This window comes from Schistocerca americana, chromosome X (genome assembly GCF_021461395.2).
Source record: "Schistocerca americana isolate TAMUIC-IGC-003095 chromosome X, iqSchAmer2.1, whole genome shotgun sequence".
Lineage (NCBI taxonomy): Eukaryota > Metazoa > Arthropoda > Insecta > Orthoptera > Acrididae > Schistocerca > Schistocerca americana.
Genome location: NC_060130.1, coordinates 652,998,394 through 653,019,876, shown reverse-complemented (window position 1 = coordinate 653,019,876; position 21,483 = coordinate 652,998,394). Strand labels below are relative to the sequence as shown.

At 40.2% G+C, this 21,483-nt stretch overlaps 1 protein-coding gene across 1 annotated transcript in view; it reads left to right on the top strand.

The window, feature by feature from the left end:
* Positions 1-21,483, top strand: part of LOC124554758 (neogenin) — a 247,122-nt gene that overhangs the window by 133,134 nt on the left and 92,505 nt on the right. The window contains exons 15-17 of the mRNA XM_047128409.1: positions 856-1,011; positions 4,622-4,784; positions 17,535-17,729. Of these exons, the coding sequence (XP_046984365.1) occupies positions 856-1,011; positions 4,622-4,784; positions 17,535-17,729 (514 nt within the window). The remainder of the gene's footprint in view (positions 1-855; positions 1,012-4,621; positions 4,785-17,534; positions 17,730-21,483) is intronic.

The window sequence follows — 21,483 nt, the reverse complement described above, 5'->3', positions numbered from 1 at the left end:
TGGCAAAGAACTTTTTGGTCTGTCCATCATCCATTGGCCTGTTTACAAATCCTGTCCACCTGCAATTATATCTCATAATGGTTGTAATTACATCTTCTTTTCTAGCCTGGTCCTTGATGCCTGTTTTCCTCTCTCCCCTTGTAATTTCGAACGTGTGTCTCTATTGAACACTTAGCAACCCCTCTTTTTTTTAAATCATTTTTGTGTTAGAAGGCCATGTATCACTGCTCTGATTCAAAACTATTAATACACTCTGATTGTAAATTTCAATTTGACAAAATTTATGCTTGTTTTTGAAAACTGTATTCAGTTTATGAAACGAACACCAGGCAATTTTTACACTTTTCTGTTTATTTCTTTTGGTGTGTATCATCTTGTGGTAGTCAGCACCTGTCATCATTAATAATTTTTATTAGCAGCTTTTTTCCTGGTTTAGAAAATCAACATTTTCATGGACTCCAAGACTAGATTGCACTGGAAATAGATTTTGTTAAAGTGGAATAGACAGTATTTTGGTGAAGCATTGGCTATTGTAGCAATAAATACAAAAGTGAGGTACCAGATGAACACTGTGCATGACTTATGATGTGTATTGACCAATGCCAAATTGATTACAAAAAAGTTACATGGGATTAATTAGCACAAAACTTCTCATTGCCTCATTATTTCTTTGTTTAATCAAGAAACCTACAAAACTCATCAATTTTATTTGTTTCAATTAAATATTATTGAGTCACTTCAATTATAAGCATGTTAAACTTAAAACATTTTATATAGATTTGAATTTGTGACTTACAAACATGTTTAACCCTTTAATTTTTAATGCTGTGTTAATGTTGCACTTTTCATTTACAGTTTGTGACTGACAATAGGTATTATGTAGTAAGATACACATCTTCACATCATTCACCTAACCCTCGTTACAAGTACTTGAATTCTTCAGACCTGAATCTAATGATAGATGATTTGAAACCAAATACGCAGTACGAATTCACAGTGAAGGTGGTCAAGGTAAGTAACTGTGGACACAAAATTGTAAGCACAGTAGTTTATCATTGAGCCATAGATTGTCATTAACATTTAACTTCAAAAGCTTATCTTACATGATATGGGTAATTACAGTAAATATGGGAAGTACCCCTGGGATACCCCTGTGGACTACATTTGTGTGAATCCTCTTAACTACAGTATCACTGTAGTTCAGTAGTGATAATTTAATGTTGTGACTTTTAAGTTATGCCATATTTTGTGATTATACATTTTATTTTGCTTCAGAAGTGAGAGTAGCCAGTTCAAGAAAAAGTAGAGATTTCCCTAACTTGTAGTGATAGCCATTGTAAAGTTACATCTATGTAGTCTCTTCATCTTGGTTGTATTTCATTAGTAGACTTCCATAGCAATATGAAAATTGTTATTTGCATTATTTATTGCTCTGGACTGTATGAGATGCACTTTTGAGTGGTAGACAGCCACATTTAAAGTACATTTAAAAGTAGACTAAGCTATCAGACAAAGTCCTCCTTCAAATCTTCAGATATAGAAAACATACATTTGCGTCCCCCCTTCCCTCCCACACATACACACACAAGCGGCACTGTTGATGGTCTCCAGGAGTTGAGGCAGGTCCAACTGTGGTGAGCAGTGATCTCAGCTGAGGTATGCGTGGAGCTTGAGAACAGGCGTGGAGTAGGGAGGGTATGGGATAGTAGGGTAGGGGTGCGGAGGAAATGCTGTAATAGTGTGCAGGGATGTGATGCGGACAGTATGGTGGACTGCTAGGTGCAGCATCAGTAAGCTGTGTTGCAGGCATGGGGAGAGTAGAGAAACATAGAAGGGGAAAGGACTACACTGGTGCACTGAGGGGCTAGCAGGTGTGTGTGTTTGTGTGTGTGTGTGTGTGTGTGTGTGTGTGTGTGTGTGTGTGTGTGTGTGTGGTTTATTCCTCAATCAATCCTGTTTTGTATTGTTGTTATTTCAGCCATGATTTTTAATTATTGGGTTTTGCAGTTGCACTGTTGAATTTTTTGAAACACTATAACTTATTTCTGATATGTAATTAACCGTAGTAATTGTGCTGTCCTCCAGCTCGCTGTGTGCTGCTACTAATGTTTTGTAAGTATCAGATTACCCAGAAAACACCAGTGCTTGGATTATGGCAAGGAGTATCCATTCCTCCTACTAAAGCCTAGAAAATTTGCACCAGATAAATAGTTTTTGTTGTCAGCTCATTTACATACAGTGGCAAATGTACAAAAATATTGACATCTTATACATCCTTTTTAAAGACATTCTTCTCACATATAGACTTGATTAATTCTAACCGCCACATCAAATCTAGTCGTCAATTTTTGTCCTGTCGTGGTATTTGTTAACTGAAAATTCACCAGAACTCTGATTTTCTTAAGTGAAGTACTAAAATAATGTTCATCATACTTTAAAATCTAATCTATAAATGTCATAAATGACCTTGTTTGAGCATTATGATGGCCCTTCATTGTTTTTTCTGCTTCCTGTTTCGTCTTCCAGTGAGCTTTTTGTGCATAACATGCCCAATACCATGAACCTATTTCATCTGTGAGGGGTGGAAGAAACTCACACTGCAGTACATAGGAAGTGATAGCAGTGCAGATATCCCTTGCATATACCACGAAATGCCAAAAGTCATGGCTTATCTACCTAATATTTTTATGACCTCTTTAAATGTGCTAAAATGCAGTATGTGGCATGGATTTTGCAATTTAGCAGTAGAAGTATTTTTACAGACTTTTGGCCATTCGCTCGTTTAACGTCATTAGATCACACATTTTTAATTAGGGAATGATTGAAATCATCCTTCACATTTTTAGTCTGTTTGAATACAAACACAAATTAATAAAAAAAAAAACTGTATTCAGTGCACAGTCTGCTGCAGAGTGAAAATTAATTCTGGAAAACTGAATTTACTTCACTCTTACTCTTTTCTCTGTGGATACAATATTAACAAAATAATTTTTGTGTCTAAGCCAGCTATTTCTAAAGACAGAGAATTTGCGGTACGTGTTTACAAAAACTCATTCATCAGTGAAAAACGCAGAAAATCATTTTTAATTAGGGCAACTGAACTACCTGTTTTGAACTTCAGTTTAGTAGTGTGGTGCAACTTCTTTCCCTCTGTCTTCTTTTACTCCCCTTCCCCTCTCCAACCTCCACACCTGAGATAGAATTGTTATCTACCTGTTTCCCTTTTATTATTCCTCTCTATTTGTAGTCACTGCCGTACTTTGTTATTTGGTATCACTCATACAGTGCTGTGGTATCACTCATACATTGCTGTGGTATCACTCATACATTGCTGGCATTTCTGACATTGTAACACCATGAGGCATGAAACGGACATCAAATTGATGTAAAGTGTGCTACGTGATATGATATGCAAATGACTAACATTTCAGAGCAGCTTCACAAGGTAGATAAGTGTAATGCCATCTACATTCTTCATACAAGGAAAGATTATGCATTAGGTTTCTCATTGAGAAAATTGTTTCGAGAAAATCAGTTTATGCCTTGTTTACCCCTATGTGTCAGAATTAAACAGCGGCAGGGTCATGGCCTATTGAGACTGTGGTTTATCATTCAAGATATTTATACTAACATTTGTAAGGATGTCAAGACTGTCATGAGAATATATAATTGATGGATTTAGAGAGGGGGGGGGGGGGGAGCACACTCAACATCATGCAAGATGTCAACAGCCCAATGACTAGCACCTGAGAAGAGAGAGATATTATTCACTCATCTGTGCGGGATTGTTGTACAGATGGTCACATACCAAGATTCACAAAATGGCCTATTTTGCAGGGAGACAGGTACCCATGATGACGTCTTGAGTGCCATGGACTGTCAGCACAGCAATCATTGTTGCGCCTTACTTGAAGTGATGTTAGAGGAAGGCACTGACAATGCCAGATCCAATGACAACTTTGGAAGTAGAAGTGGCACCATTTAATCTTTTTAGATTTATCCTCGTTCTATGTGGAGCTTCACAATGGACATATCCATATGTGGAGGCTCTGATCAGAATGAATGTTGCCAGACTGTGTTCATTGTCAGTATACAGGCCTAGCTCCTGTTGTAATGATATGGATTGCCTATGGGTACATGACATGATCACCTCTGTTTCACACAGCTTGGAATTTGGATAGCAGTCGTTACACTTCTAATGTGTTAGGGCTGATGGCTGTGCCCTATCTTTGAGGTCTCTGTCACTTTATCTTTTAACAAGATAATACAAAACAGCATGTTTCTCATGCTGTCCTGACTGACATATGTACAGAGGGATTTTGACTGTTGCTGTGGCCAGCATGTTTCTCAGATCTCTCTCTTTGGAAACATCTAGTTGTTTGTTACTGGAGACTTACACACACTTGCCAACCCATAAGATTGATGAACTGTAACATAGAGCTGAAATAGTGTGGAATGACTTATCTGTATCCTTAATATGAGCTTGGTATGACTTGATGCCCAGCTTGGTTAGAGCCATTGTTTTTACCAGAGGTGACAGTTCTGGTGTTGTAATGTTGGGGCCAGCAATGTAGATTCCATATATCAAATATTTAAAGTCTTTATAAATCTTTCCTGATAGGGGCGACGATCTAGTCCATGGAGCATGGTTGTTATGAATATGACGCAAGAAGAAAGACCATCTTCTCAGCCTCGAGATCTGACTGTTGTTCCTGTTGAAGACAATCCAACAATTGTGAATTTGAACTGGCAGCCACCAAAGCAGTCAAATGGCCCAATAACAGGTATGTGATATTGTATGTCCATTCACCCTCTTAAGTCAAAACCCTCCTTTGCAAGTACTGAGAAATACATTGTAGGGAGTATCTGTACCATTCAATAGTGTTTCCTTCCAATTTCATTTACAAAGGCATGTAAGAAAAATGTGTGCTCCACCACTCTCACCTCAGCCTTCACAGGATGTAATTATCCCAACAGCCTAGTTGAAAAGCAGATTTCCCGGACCACCACAACCAATCCTCGTATTGCTGATCCCTCCGAAAAATCACTTTGGACCACACCACTTGTCACCCAGTATTATCGTGGTCTTGAATGTATTAATCAGCTACTTTGACAAGACCATGACTTCCTAAAATCATGCCCTAATATGAGATCCATTCTGTCTGAGATTTTGTGCACCACACACAGAAAACCTTTTTGTTGCCCTTCCAATCTCTGCAATATCCTTATCAGACCCTGTGCTTCCTTTTCTACCCATCTCCCCACCCTATAACTCCCACCTCTGTGACTGTCCCTGCTGCAAGACTTGCCCTATGCACCTCCTACCACCACCCATTCCAGCCCTGTAACTGGAAAAACATATAGTATCAAAGGGAGAGCCATCTGTGAAACGACATGTCATATACCAGCTGTTATGTAAACACTGTTCAGCCTTTTACATCGCCATGACCACCACCCAGCAATCAATCAGGATGAATGGGCATATGCAGAGGGTGTACACCAGCAACACACAATATCCTGTTGCAGAACATTTTCTACAACATGACAAACAAGATTTACAACATGACAGTCACAACCTCGGTGTCTGTTTCACCACACGTGCCTTCTGGATTCTTCCCCCAGACACCAGTTTCTCAGAACTCAGCAGGTGGGAACTACTGCTACAACATATCCTTGATTCTCGCCATCCACCCGGCCTTAATTTATGTTAATTCTTTCCATCTCAAAATTTCTTCACAGTAACTATCCCTTTCATCCCTCCATTTTAGTTTTCCACATCTTTCATTTTCTGACTATTTTTCACTGTCCCTCTCCCACCTCTACTACATACAGTGCACTTAGCTTTTCACTCTTATCGACTTGTGCACAATGCTTTAGTAGTAATCTCTGTGTTGCATATTACCCTGTCTTCCACTTTTAAGCTCTCAGGTTTTCAAATCTCGTCTAGTGAAGTCCCCCAACAATAATCCGTCTGGTAATCCTCCCGTGACCCAGAGTTTTGGGGGACTTTTCTGAACTGTAGACCTTTCCACCTTCCTCTAAACCTCTCTGCTCCTTTTTCTTCACCCCTCTTCCTTCCCCTTCAGGTCTTCTGCCAGAAGAAGGAGCCATTGGCTTCGACAGCTTAAACCTTTGTGTGTGTGTGTGTGTGTGTGTGTGTGTGTGTGTGTGTGTGTGTGTGTGTTCTCGCACCACCACTTGGTGAGTAGATTTACTTTACAGTCATGTTTGTGAAAATTTGGAAACCAAGAAGCATATTTGTGACTGAAATGAACTTGATACTGCAAATTAGAGATGTGACAATACACCAGTGATAAGGAATGTAGAATTGTACCTGATATCTAACTTTGGGAATTCAGTGGGGCATGAAGCCCTTCTGCATGCTTTAACTGGGACCTGTAAACTTTGACCATGCAATCAAACAAAGTGTGGAAATATCCTGAGAGATATCCCACCATAAAATTTGTTTACATGTCAACAAAACATCAATGGTGGTTGTTGGAGAAGCATGAAAAACAAGTTGCAAAGCAACAGAATCCCGGATGTATTTAGTAGATGACAAGTGGGGCCAGGAAATCAGTGGTACTGTTTTTCCTTTGAGGATGACCTGCAAGGTTGGCACATCACATGACCTGGCATTATTCCACTGAAATATGGCATGCAGTGCTGTCTAAAGGAGCAACAGTTTATTGAGCTGTGAGACTTCATTGATATAGGGGTTGCTGTTTGAATTGCTCTCACTATAAAGGATTAAAGATCATGAGTTGTATCCAGTGACACACAGAAGCATCATATTTGACATTTACCCCCTATGCTGCTCATTATTGTAGTCTGCCAGATTGGCGGCACCATGACACATCATGATCACTGCGGTCACCTTGTGCTACCTATGATTATTGGGTATTTTTAATTTCACTTTTTGTCACTCATAAATATAAATGACAATATTTGAAAAATTCTAAGATTTTAATTTAAGATATTCTTCCTGTTTCTGTTATAGATTCTGAAGATGACCAATGTATAGCTATAACTTGTCATGATTAAACTGCTTGTTCTACTGTTTCAGGACATGTTTTCACAAGGAAACTATTATTTTGCTCTCCTCTTTTAGTGTCTTGCAAAATTAACTCAAGAACATATTTTGGCTGCCCAATACTTACCATCAGTGGACCAAATTCCAAATACTGATTGCTATATTATGTTGCAATGTGTGGGTTCTAAAATGGACAATGAACAACACAATAACAATTATGTAAAAAATGTTTATTTAACTCAGTGAATTGAACACAAATGCAGTGAGATTGAAACAGTGTATTGTAGAGAGTGCCAATGTTCATAGCTGAGTCCTTTATACTGTAGTCAGTGATGGGGAGAGGTTGAGTACTCGCAGGCATTGTTCATGATACAGAAGGGGCCGGTGATAGGCTGTGGTGGCCTCTTATGCACTTTAATAGTAGTGATGTGTGCACTGGTTGAGAGGAGTGTGTCTGTAGGACAGTCATCGTTGAAGAACATGATTGCTATATGGCTGCCTTTGGTGGTGTAATGCCTGGTGCCAACCTATGAATTATGTATTGACATGATGTCATGTTGTCTGTCAAAGTAGACCACACTGAGGATAGACTGTTAAGAACCATCTCATTTGCTTGGAAGAGAATAAAAATCGAAAACAGAAATGATCATAAACTAACGATGGAAACTGTTGGAAGGCATTAATTAGAATATTGATTATTGTCAGTATATCATTGATGATGTGTTAGAAAACTTATAAAGCTGGGAAAAAAGGTATCACTGTAGAAGACATGCATATATTAGAAATGTTATGTGTTCATGAACAAGTCAGGTGAAAGAGCATTCTTTTAATAGAAAAACTGAATAACTAAACTGGAATTCTGAACACACAAGATACGGCAAGCTTTTTCACCTCGCTCTCTCCTTGATTGTGCATATAAATCTAAAGACACTGTGTCATAATTTGTTTTGGGTGAGACGTAGCCCCTGTTGCATTTTACAATTGTTGCTTCAGGCTAGGTTTTCCATTATACTTGGGGAGAGGGTTAATATACTCACTAACAGAGGATACTGATAGTCGATCTGAGGCACTACAGTTAGCACCTGTCAGTTGCTACCCGAGGTGCAATCACAGGGTCACTTGAGAGGACCCAATAGCAGCACAGATCTAAGCATGCGCCTGTGGGCCAGTCCCCTTTAGTACGCCACATGACCTCTGTTAAGTCTCGCCTAGCTGCTATTTGGATATCTACCCTGCTTTGGACGTAGACTTTCCGGCTTATGTTCTGGTGTCTATACAGTGCTCTGCTCAGGACAATTTTGGCTTTGTTCCCACATTACGCATTCGTGCCGAGGGCAGTTACTTTAGTGGTGATGAGTTTTAATCCTATTGTGTTTATGCTGACGTGTTTGCCTGTGGTTCCTGTGTTAGAGACACCAACATTATGTAACATTAGCAGCAACAGCTGTCACTGCAGCAGCAGCTACAACACCAGTATTTTGAGGCTTATAAGCAATGACACAAAGTACAGCAGGCCACTCTTCTCCAGCCTGTGTCTCGGTAGCAGTGACCACATCAGTCGATGGCTGTAGCTACACCCCACCACTATATGCTGCATTTGACGAGTCGTTGAAGAACTGGGAAGCCTACCTCCATTGTTTTGAACTCTACCGTTTTGCTTACAACATTTATGGTAGGCAGCAAAGTGCTTTGTTTTTGTCTTCGAGTAGTTGTTTATACGAAATGGTGCAAAAATTGAAACCACCCTCAGATAGTAGTGAATTGTCTTTCAGCCATCTGTGTTTTCTGTTAACCGAATACCACAGTCAGCAGACACAGCTTTTTGTGTTTAGATTGCAGATTAATCAGTATTAAGGTACCTTTACACTGAAAACCAACTCCAACAAACAAAAACATGCAACTGTTGTAAGTTTGGCAAAACTGCAACTGCTGTGAGTTTGGCAGACATACAACTGTTGAAAAATGTTGACAACAGTTTCAAGCTCTTGTAAACAAATGTTCGGCATTTTTATTTTTTGCTACAAAAAAGCAATAGAAATGGATTCTGACTGTGAAGATCTGCCATTTGTTATAGCGGGAGATGATGCTTTTGCTCTTTCAGAGTACATGATGAAACCATACGCAGGGTGGCAAGAGAGAGGCAGCCATAAAGAATGTTTAATTACCAAATATCTCGCGCTAGAAGAATTGTGGAGAATATTTTTTGGAACATTGTAAGCAGTTTTTCAGTGTTTTAGAACAATTACGCACTTAAGTCCTGAAAAAGCAACATTAGTGACTTCTGCAACTGTGTCTTTGCACAGTTTTCTTAGAAGAACTAAAGGAAGTGCCACAGTTTACTTACCACTTTGCAGTTTTGATGTGGAAGGTCCAGAAACAGTCAGGGTTTCAGATATCAGTTGAAGGATGTCTCCGCAAAATAAATTTCTTCAGAGAAAGGGAGGCAACACAGGAAGAACCACAAAGAATGTAAAGAACGAATTTGTTATCTACTTTGTGTTGGATGTTGGTAAAGTGAAATGGCAAGAGAAATACGCATACATAAATATCGAGTGAAAAGGCAAATGCCATTAAAAATTTCTGAACAAAACCTGTATAGCTTTAGTTATTAACAATATAAGCTATTAATTTGCAAACTAATTTGTATCAGATGTTGACAAAATGATATGACAAGAGAAATAAATTAATTTCCAGCAAAAATACAGATGTAATTACAAAATTTCCAACCAAAAGTCTTACAGCTTCTGTTACGCTATGAATGACATTTTTCTTACGATTGTAAATATTTGTCTTCCTGGCTTGTTCACGCCTTCCAAAAACTTCATATGCTTGTAAAATATTGATTTCGGAACATAGATCTCAGTTGTCCCAGACCCACTTTTAGTTTTGACCATTTTGCAATGGGCACGATTGTACTGTTTTTTCATATTTGTCCATTTCCTTTCACACTCCACAAGTGGTACACCAACTTTATCCGAAACTCCTTTCAACAAATCTTTCCTTTTATATCTGTCTTTATATGCAGAATCAGAAGGATCCTGTAGAGGTTTTCTCATTTCAATTTCTAATAAAAACTGAATTGTTAGATCTGTTGAGAGCTCGTGAGTTGCCATTGTCGAAAGAAACACATCAGACAAACAAAGAAACACAGCAGACGATATGGCAAATGTGCATGCACAAGTCACACAACCCTGCCACGTGTTTGCTCACTGAGCATAAACTGCAAACTCAGACAAAAGTTCCTTCAACTAGTTGTCCAGATTCGTGACTTTAAACAACTGTTGACAACAGGCGAAAACTAAGTCAAACGTCCAGTTGAAAACAGTTGTCAACTGAGTTGGTTTTCAGTGTGAAGGTACCTTTATAAACAATGTGGACAGTCATACGCAGCATGTGCTGCTGACGTACAGGGTCTCACACACGTGCAATTTCACATGTCAACGGTAAAGTCTCCTATGCAGAATCATTTATTTGAAATGTGATTGTATGCTTTACCCCTCACAGGGAGATCACCACAAAGGCTTTAGCTAAACCTGCTCGTAGTCTTGGTGAAGTACTTCAAATTGCTAAGTTTTTGGAGCTGCCTCGAAAGCTAGCAGGTTTTTACAACCTACACTCAGGTTTCCCAAGTTGTTAGTAACTGTCGCAAGCACTGGGGAGTCCAGATCACTGACATTTCATGAGAGACTTACATATGTCAATGATTCTGTTCCTTGCTCAGCATCGAATGACCTGTGTTTGTAATGTTTGTGGCTCAGTAACACCGTCCCTCCTTGGTGTTGCAATTCGTATCATGCATGTCGAAGAACCTTCAGTGCTGTCCAGAATGCAGCAGTGAGCATAACAGAAGCTGATGCCCGCATCATGCAGCAAACTGTTGGTAATCACAGTCACGTGGCCATCGTCTGTCAACAGATTGCCAACCAGCCATGTACTCAGTGGCAATATGAAGACAAAGCTGTGGTACATACAGTCACGGCTGCAGAACTGGCGATCTCCTTGCTGCCATGCAAGCTCACTTTGGCTTTTACACTGCTTGGTCAGTCTGTGGAGTTCCAACTAGACACAGGCACAGCCGTTTAGTTTAATCAATGTGGACACACATTGCTGGCTCAGTTTGCCTCCCTGGTGACAGGCCCAGAATGGTGTCCTATCTTACAACCAAGGGTCCATTCCTTTCCTCGAAGAGCTGTTGCTGGCAGCTAAGTACAAAAACATTTAATGCGTGCTGACTTACTCCCATACTGCTACAAATTTTTTTGGCATAGACACCTATACCTGTTTTGTATTTACAGTATAGGACCAAGTTAATTTAATGTCAGCCACAGTGCCTTTCTGTAATCTTGATGCCCTGTGCACATTGTATTATGAGACTTTCAAATCGAGGATGTGATGGGCAGATAGCTTTATGGCTCACATTTCTTTGAAACCTTCTGCAGTACCGAAGAGGCTGTTCAGGCAAAACTCGCGAAGCTTCAGAACCAAACCGTTTTCTCCCAGCTTCCACCAGTCGGTGGAAAACACCTGTGGTGGTCATTAACACTTTGAGTGCCAGTCTGGTTAGACACTGGACTCGCATCTGGGAGGACGACAGTTCAATCCCGCATCCGGCCATCCTGATTTAGGTTTTCCGTGATTTCCCTAAATCGCTCCAGGCAAATGCCGGGATGGTTCCTTTGAAAGGGCACAGCCAACTTCCTTCCCCATCCTTCCCTAATCCGATGAGACCGATGACCTCGCTGTCTGGTTTCCTTCCCCAAACAACCCAACCCCAACCCAAGTGCCAGTCAATTTTGTAAATCTAGCTTTTTATCGCCATCTCCTTCATCCAGTGCTGGAATTTGAATTATAATTTCACTCCCTGGTACAGACTCAAGAAACAACATGAAACTATTTTTCTTACTTTGAAATAAGAGTGACTGAATATTTCAGATAGTTCTTTTTTGTGTGATAGAGCCAGAAACACAAAACTTCACTTTGCATACATACCACACTGAAATGACATATTTCATTTGTGCTCCAGTGATCTGCAATAGATGGTCACTCACTAATGCTTATATGCAAAATGCCTGCAATAAATTTTCAAATGTCATCCAGGCTGACTGTTTTCGATTCCTGAATTAGATTAATAATAAGTAGCCTCTTCATCCATGTCATCAGCATCAAAACAATTGCTACAACCTTTCTGATTCTTCAAGAATGCAAAGAATATTTGCATCACTGAGTGGACTGTTGCCTTGAGTGCACAATGTGCTAATAGTGACATCTACCATTCATGTGACTAGTTTGATTGTTTCAATTGCCAGACTGCATTGTCATGAACCACAGTGGCAGAAATGTATAGTAGGAGTATTTATGTGCCTTCTTGTATTTGTAAGACAACTAATATTACTCATGAGAGCTAACAGTTGAATGAGGAGTCCTGACTGTAATATTATGGGCATGGAAGCCTGTAATATAATGGACATGGCATTCTTTCCATCATTGAAGACAACCTAATATTACGAGCATGTCGTTACGTGTTTGTGGTAAACTTGAAGTCTATGGTTAATTCACAGATTAACATTGATCTGTACCCACTCTATTGACCAGAGGAGTTCTCTAAATTAGCTGGAGGACACGATTTTTTGAAAACTGATTTAAAATATGTATACTTCCAACTGCAGCTGGATGAGTTGTCTTGGCAGTTCCTAGTTTTAAATATGCTGTTTGGCTTGTACAGGTATAATTGATTGCTGTTTGTGGTTGCAAGTGCATTCAACATTTCTCAAAAGTATTTGGAACAGTTGATTCAAGATATTCCGCACTATGTCAACTATTTGGACGATATTACCATAACAGGGGGCGGGGGTTGCATGCAAAACACCGCAAGAATCTTGAATCCCTTATTAAGCTGCTCCAGAAAAATTGTTTACATTGCCAGTTGGAAAAGTACAGTTTCTTTGCCCTCGTCATCAGCTAGCTGGGGCACATTCTTAGTTATGAAAATATTATGCCCACATGTGACCATGTCGACATGATGATAAAGATGGCAACACCAACCAACCTTTAACAGATGCAGTCATTTCTAGCGAAAATAACATATTACGCCAAATTTATTCTCTAAGTATCGCAGATCACACACCCTCTCAATCAGCTGCGAAAGAAGGTAATCAAATTATTATGATGGGCTGCCTTTCAACAGGCTTTTCGGCACCTTATGGACAATCTCAACGTAGCTCCATGACTGATGCCTTATATGCTTGGTCTGCTGTTGACTCTGGCGACAGGCATGTCCCAGTTTACTGATTGTGGCGGTTTTGTCAGGTGGTTTGGAGCACCTTAAGTGCTTTGCCTACAAAACTTTCAGTGCTGAGCAGCTCAGCTATTACCGTATTGAGAAGGAGATTTAGCGATCATTTACGGAGTCAAGAAGTTGCATGTATGTGTGTATGCCAGCAATTTCACCTGTTGACTGACCACAAACCATTGTCTGGGCATCAGTCTAAGTTTGAATATGAATGTGTAGCAACTGCAGTGCTGGATACTGTTTTCAAGCGAATACCATTATGAAATCCATTTTCACCCCACCGCCCAATACGCCAGTGTCCTGCCTTCCTCTTGGGACCAATGTGGAATTTAACCGTCAGAAAACTGTCGTCTCGCCACCCCCAACCCAGATCAACAGCTCCAAACAGCCTTGGATGAATTCCCACTCACAACTTGCAAGGTCACCTTGGCATCCTGCCACAACCCAGTCCTGCACAAGATTTTGTTGGCAGTCCAAAAGAGGTGGACAGAGCATTTCACCAGACCAACCCAGTTTTTTGCAATTATTTTGCACTGTACTACCAACTCAGCACCACACAGGGTGTCTTGAAATTGGACACGAAGGACTCTGACTGCCAGGTTGTCATTCTGCCCTCCCTTTGGGTCGCACATCCGTCATCTCCTCCATCCATCATGTTGGGAGACTAGCTATATGCCTGTGCTTCGCAATGGAAGTTAGAGAAGAGTCTTTGCATACCATTGCTATTTATGGCTCTGTACCTCAGTCAGTAAAAATGGAACCCTTACAGGATCGCTGTGTCAATAAATTCCAATATAAATTAACCTCATGAAAGAAGCAAAGCAGTTTTGTTAAGCACGAAGCAAAATCAGTAAATCGATGTATCATAGGAAACTAAATTCAATATTAATTGGTATTCATAAAGATAAGATTGCGTTACTTGATTCTGTCACTGAGGTAAAAAAAAATCTAACATTGACCTCTATTGGTTCATTGACATACCATTGCAAATGTAAACACCACAAGCTATGCTTACATTACCTGTGAAAACCCCATGAAAATTCATCTTCTTGTTTTGGAGGGTAGCCTATGCAAAGAGAGAGGCACCATTTTACAGTACTGTTATTTGTATAGTGCACATGACTCATATGTTAGAAAGGCAAAAGAACGGACCCACAAAATTACAGACCAATATCCCTAACATTGGTTTACTGCAGAATCCTTAAACATATTTTCCGTTCAATTATAATAAATTTTCTGGAGACCAAGAAGCTCATGTTCATGAATCAGCATGGTTTTAGAAAGCATCGCTCGTGTGAAACTCAGCTTGCCCTTTTCCCACACAGTATATTGTGAACTATGGATGAAGGGCAGTAGGCAGATTCCACATTTCTAGATTTGCAGAAAGCATTTGACATTGTTCCCCATTGCAAGCTGTTAAAGAAGGTATGAGTACATGGAATAGGTTCATAGATATGCGAGTGGCTCAAAGACTTCTTAAGTTATAGAACCCAATATGTTGGTCTCGACAGCAAGTGCTCATCAGGGACAAGGGTATCATCAGCAGTGCCCCAGGGAAGTGTGATAGGACCACTATTGTTCTCTATATACATAAATAATTTGGCTGGCAGGGTGGGCAGCAATGTGGAGCTGTTTGCTGAGCAGGATACAAGATGACTTAGACAAAGTTTCTAGTTGGTGCGATGAATAGCAGCTAGCACTATATGTAGAAAAATGTAAGTTAATGCAGATGAGTAGGACAAACAAACCCGTTATGTTTGCGTACTGCATTAGTAGTGCTCTGCTTGACACAGTCATGTTCTTAAATATCTGGGCATAATGTTGTAAAGTGATATGAAAAGGAACGAGCATGTGAGGAGGGTGGTAGGAAGGGCGAATGGTAGCTTGGGTTTATTGGGAGAATTCTAGAAAAGTGTGGTTCATTTGCATAGAAGATAGCATAAAGGAAGCTAGTGTGACTCATTCTTGAGTACTGCTCGTGTGTTTGGGACCTGTACCAGGTTAGATTAAAGGACGACATCAAAATAATCCAGAGGCGGGACATTACATTTGTTACTGGTAGGTAACAAATGTTACAAGTGTTATGGAGATGCTTTGGGAACTTAAATTGGAATCCCTGGAGGGAAGGCGACATTCTTTTTGAGGATTACTTTTAAGAAAATTTAGAAAACAGGCATTTTGAGTTGACTGCAGAGCAATTCTGTTGCCTCTAACACATAAGGACCATGAAGATGAGATATAAGAAATTAGGGCTCTTACAGAGGCATATAGATAGTCTTTTTTTCCTCATTCTGTGTGTGGGTGGAACAGGAATGGAAATGACTAGTAGTGGTATGGGATACCCTCCGCCAAGTGATGTAAGGCAGATTGCGGAGTACCAACGAAGATGTAGATGTAGATGTAAATGTGCGTGAATGCCAGACAGGACATTTACTAGTCCACCATCGATGCTGATATTGAGTGCATGTGCAATTCGTGCCGTGCCATGCCATGCCTCTCTCAACGAGGCATCCTCTGCTCAACAGTTTTGGCTGTGGCACCATCTTGAACACCCTTAGGAGAATGTCCACATCTATTTTGTAGGGCTATTTCAGGACACTATGTTGTTGCTGGTAGTGGACGCCCTCTTGAACCTTCCATTTGTCGCTGTCAACCATCACCTCTGTTACCATCAGTGCCCTTGAGAGTATTTTTTCCATTGAGGGGCATCTTAAATCTTCCAATTTACGTCTGCTCAGCAAAAGGCTTTCTGTCGCAACAACGGTATCAACCACCCGACCACTGCCCCTTCTTACCATGCCTCCAACATGGAAGCTGAGTGGATGATCCGCACCTTGGAGACTCAAATGCAGAATGCCTTGCAGACATCATTGACCGAGAATGCATTACACAGCTCTCTGATAGCATATTGGTCCACCTCAATTAGTGGGGTCAGTCTGGACTCGCCATTTTAGACCACCTGTATCCCATGCAGCATTCTTATCCTGCATACAGGCCCACTTACACTCGGTGCTCTTGTATCTGGACACACACATTTGGACAGTGTCTGGGGTGGACTGAAGGCCTCATTCTGGGCCACAGGGGTCGTCAGCTGTTTGACATTGTGATGGGTTATTTTCACCTGACCCACTACTGCAACCAGCTCCTGTCATGAGCATAGTTGCAATAGGCACCCTGTTCTTATCTCCCCCACCTGTTACCCACATACTGGACAAGAGGGTTGCCTCCAGCCGGTTCTTTTGCTCTGTCCTGCCACCTCCTGTGCTGAGGTACAACCTCCACCCACACTCGCACACGACCAAGTAAGAGGATCACAGCTTGGGAATGCATGGAGGCAGAACCAAATTCTCCATCCCTTACCTCAATGGCCCCTGAGCAACCCCTTTCCTTGGGCACACTGCCGCCTCCCCCACGTGGGTTGATCTTCCTGACAGGTCAACTCTGAGGGGATGGTCCTCACTCCATTAGCAGAGAGTTCTGCCGCTCCACTTGCTGCTGCCGCTCCACACGCCCCAATTCGCCAAAACTGACACTGCTGGTGAAGGATATCTATAGCGGATCTGAAGTACTACACTTAGTATTTGTTCAGTGCCACCAGAGGTGCGATCACATGGTCACGGGTGCAAACTGATAGCAGCACAGAGTTAAGTGAGCAAATGTTAGCCAGTTTTATTTAGTAATTTGCTCTGTTAAATCTCGCCTAGCTGCTATTAGGATATCAGTCTGGCTTACATTCTTGTTGTTTATGCATTGCTCTGTCTGGTTAAGATGTTAGTACCAAATGCCAGAAGGAAGAAATGTTGTAAATTTAAAATACTGTAATGATAATATGTGTTTCTTTTCTAATAATAATCATAAATGGTTCAAGGTGTGCTATATACATTAATGTGATGTATCCTCTAGTAAAAAATGGGATCAGAATTGAACTGTAATTCGAACTCTGTTATGCTGGACTGTTTTGAATGTGCCTTGCAAGCTTGTGGGAGAACAACTTGTTACAGTAAGGATTTTACAAATTTTAGAGTGACAGTCAAGTTGAAACCTCTCAGTATCCTGACAATGGCAAGAGCACTTATTTTATAGTGTTCTCAGAGATACTGAAGCCTGTTTTATTCCCTTGGGCTCTTAAGAGCTATCACCAAAAATAATTATAATTAATTGTGTTCTCTTTCATTTTCTAAATTTTTTATTTGATGTTTTGTTCTATTTTAGGCTATGTTATTCTATATACCTCTGATAACACATTGAATGATCGTGATTGGGTGGCAGAAGGAATTGTTGGTGATAAAATGACGACGTCAGTGAAGAATCTTAGTCCACAAACAACGTATTATTTTAAGATACAGGCGCGTAATAATAAAGGATACGGGCCTTTTTCTGCAGTTGTAACATTTACCACTGGAATAGGTAAGTCAGTAATGTATATTGTCAGAGCTCACTGATCTGCGTGCTGTATTATTTCTCATGATTCAAACAATATTTGTCTCAGTGTATCTTATGTGGTTACAGCCTCTGGTTGCTTAAATGTTACAGGTTAACAACACATATAACTGTCCGTTTCCTCATAAGTTGTTCACCACAGCTGCTGTTGCACACAGATATATTCAGAAGATCCATTCACACATTAATCTCATTTTTAATTAATTTATTGATTAATTCATTCTATTTTGATTCACTGTGCACCCTATACATCAATGAGAAAATCCAGATAATGCACCCTAGTTAACCTTTGTGATGGCATGTATGGCCATATTAATCTATTGTCAAGTACTCCTGCCTGTCTATTGATTGAGAATTGGTGTTGATGCCCTCTTTCCTGAATTACTTGAGGATTTACACTTGCCCATACATGCTGGTTATGGGAATTCACAACACCATGTCTTGTGAACCCTGCCTCATTGATAAATAAAATCTGGATGTGAACAGTGGATCTGCGGCACACTTCTGTGACAGCCATTGACAGAACCGCCTCTGCCATGATGATCCTGTGACCTTAGGGCCTGAATGCGCAGTAGATGATATGGGTACAGCAATTGTTCATGAAGTACCTCCCAGATAAGAGAGTGAGACACCCCTTCTGCTGCTGCTAATCATCACACACTGTTCCCAGGGGTTTCTTCCACTGAATGTAGCACACAATCCTCCATGACAGGCATGCAGACTGTGCAGGGCCTTCCAGTGTCATTCTTCCCAGGTTGCAAGGGTACGTGCATCCCTCAGACACTGGAAATGTCTGCTGAGCAGCTTATCGGTGAGGGGGGGGGGGGGGGGGGGGGGGGGCATTTTTCAGCGTAGAGGGCAAAGGCTCGCAAGCTACATCCACTTGCTAAACCATAACAGAATATCATATCTGCCATTTCACGTATCGAGTAGTTGCCGTGAATGGCTAACAAGTGGTGGAAGACAGAAAATGTAAATGTGATACACAATTTATATGTACAAACAGCGCAATAACAGTACATACGTAAGTGAATCTGCATTTGGAAGAAGGTAAAACACTATGATGCGTACCCAGGGGTGACAGTACTGTACAATAGGTCACACTAACATAACGAAAACTAACATAGCTTACAACAAGATTCAAACCACATAACTGACAGCAGATCACCTAATGGTGAGTAAGACATCATAATACCCTGCCAACAAGTTTGAGGGAGCACCAATCCATTGACTATGCTAATATCTGCAACGAAGCGTCACACAGCCCTTTCTATAAACACTTGTTTATCTTGGAAGGTATGTGTTTCCGAATCCATGTTTATTGGACTTGTTTTTCTTGTTTCAATGAGTACTACCATCTCTCAGAGTATTCAACACTTTTTTTTTTTAACACCGTGTGTGTGTGTGTGTGTGTGTGTGTGTGTGTGTGTGTACGCTCACTTGAAGTGTAACTTTGTGTGTGCAGTGTAACTTTGTTACAAGTGAAGTAGGTCAACACAATTAATTTTGAACATTACAACTGGTGTACAGAACTATTTCTGTTTATTGTGGAGTTCCTCAACAGTCATGTATAAGGTTGATAAAATAGATGTGCTCATATTTGAAGTGACTGTGCAATTAGTTCTTTATATTTTCAGTAAATGAGCTTTTGTCAAGGAGTGGCTTCATTAGTTGAGCAACACTGAGCAATGTGACATAGATATGATTAGATTAGATTAAGATTTCATTCCATAGACCCAAAAAATGAGATGATTCTCGTGGGTGTGGAACATGTCAGAAAGTATAACATGAAAAACATAAAACATTTGAATATAATACTTACTACACTGGTCATTTGTCAGGAGATTGTCAAAATAGGTGAATACATTACAGTAATCTGGAACTGCTAATATTTACAGAATTAATACACTGTCAGAATGAAACATTGTAATGCGGTTTTAATAAATTTATCATACACAAAATCCTAATTGTGACTGTTGCGACCAAGTGCTGTCAAAGCTGAAATCTTAACAGACATTTTTACTTAAGCTGGTGTAACAGTCCCTGTTAAGATATTCACCTATAGAGTAGAAGGAATTGCCTATCAAAAAGTCTTTCAAACTCTGTGTAAACCGTGCTTTATCTGAAACCAAGTTGTTAATGGTTGATTATTGGACCACTTTTTGGACAAAGGTAAGTGATTTTAGGTCTTTATGTAGATTGTTCTTATACCGAGTACTGATACTGTGTACGAGGGGCGTTTGAAAAGTCCGTGCAAAAATAAAAACTGCTTACGTGTTTGGGGTAAACCTTTTTTATTTTTTGACATAGTCTCCATTTAGACTTATACAGTTCGTCCAACCCTGTTCTAATTTGTTGATCCCTTCCGAATAATAGGAATCACCTCCTCATTTGTGACCACAACTGCCGAGGTGTGTGCTGGTGCATTGTCGTGATGGAAAAGGACTTTTTGCGGTCCAGTTGCCAGCGTTTTTCTTGCTGCTCGGTTTCCAAACAGTCCAATAATGATGAATAATATGCATCCATGTTTCATCCACAGTGATAAAATGATGCTTAAAGTCCTGCGGATTCTTCCTGAACAGCTGCAAACCATTCTTGCAACACTTCACATTATTCCGTTTTTGGTCAAGTGTGAGCAATTGCGGAACCCATCTTGCGGATAGCTTTCTCACGTTCAAATGTTTATGCAAAATATTATGTACCCGTTCATTCGAGATGCCCACAGCACTAACAATCTCATGCACCTTAACTCTTCTGTCATGCATCACCATATCATGGATTTTATCAATGATTTCTGGAGTCGTAACCTCCACAGGGCATCCAGAAAGTTCAGCATTTCTTGTGCCCATATGGTCACTCCGAAAATTTTGAAGTCACTCATAAACTGTTCTAATCGAAGGTGCAGAGTCACCGTAATGTTTATCAAGCTTCTCTTTAGTCTCCTGAGGCTTTTTGCCTTTCATAAAGTAATGTTTAATCACCACACAAAATTCTTTTTTGTCCATTTTTTGACAATCACTCAGCTTCCTTGATTCACACGAATGCCAAACACAAAGAAATAGACCATTTGGCTGAAACTTGGTGTGCGTTCTTTTCATAGCTGCTACTAACTAAAAATGACCAAAAAACTAAACATGACCTCAATACGCGCCGGTGGTGCCATCTCTCGGACTTTGCGTGGACCTTTCAAACGCCCCTCGTATTAAGCTATTGGTTGGAAATGCAGATATATTACTTGCAACAAATTTCATTAAGGAATAAATATACTGAGAAGCAGTGGTTGAACAGGTTTCTACATAATGTTCTTAAATTTACACCACAACTGATTCTTATTACGCGCTTTTGCACGCTAAAAACTTTCACTTGGTTTGATGATTTACCCCAGAAATTTGATCCTGTATAACATAATAGAATGAAAGTAAGCAAAGTGTGCAAGTTTTTTATATGCATATCTCCTACATCTGACATCATTCTCACTGCAAATACAAACTTGTTTAGGTGCTTAAGCAATTCTGTGGTATGCCCTTCCCAACTGAATTTATTATCAAGTTGTAATCCCAGAAATTTAACACTGTCTTTGATCTGCATGTCTTCATATGTTATACACCTGGTGGAAGGAAATCTCTTACAAGTTCTGAACTTCATATGGTGGGTCTTCTCAAGGTTTGATGACAGTGAATTAGCTTTAAACCATTTATTAATGATAGTGAAAATTTGATTA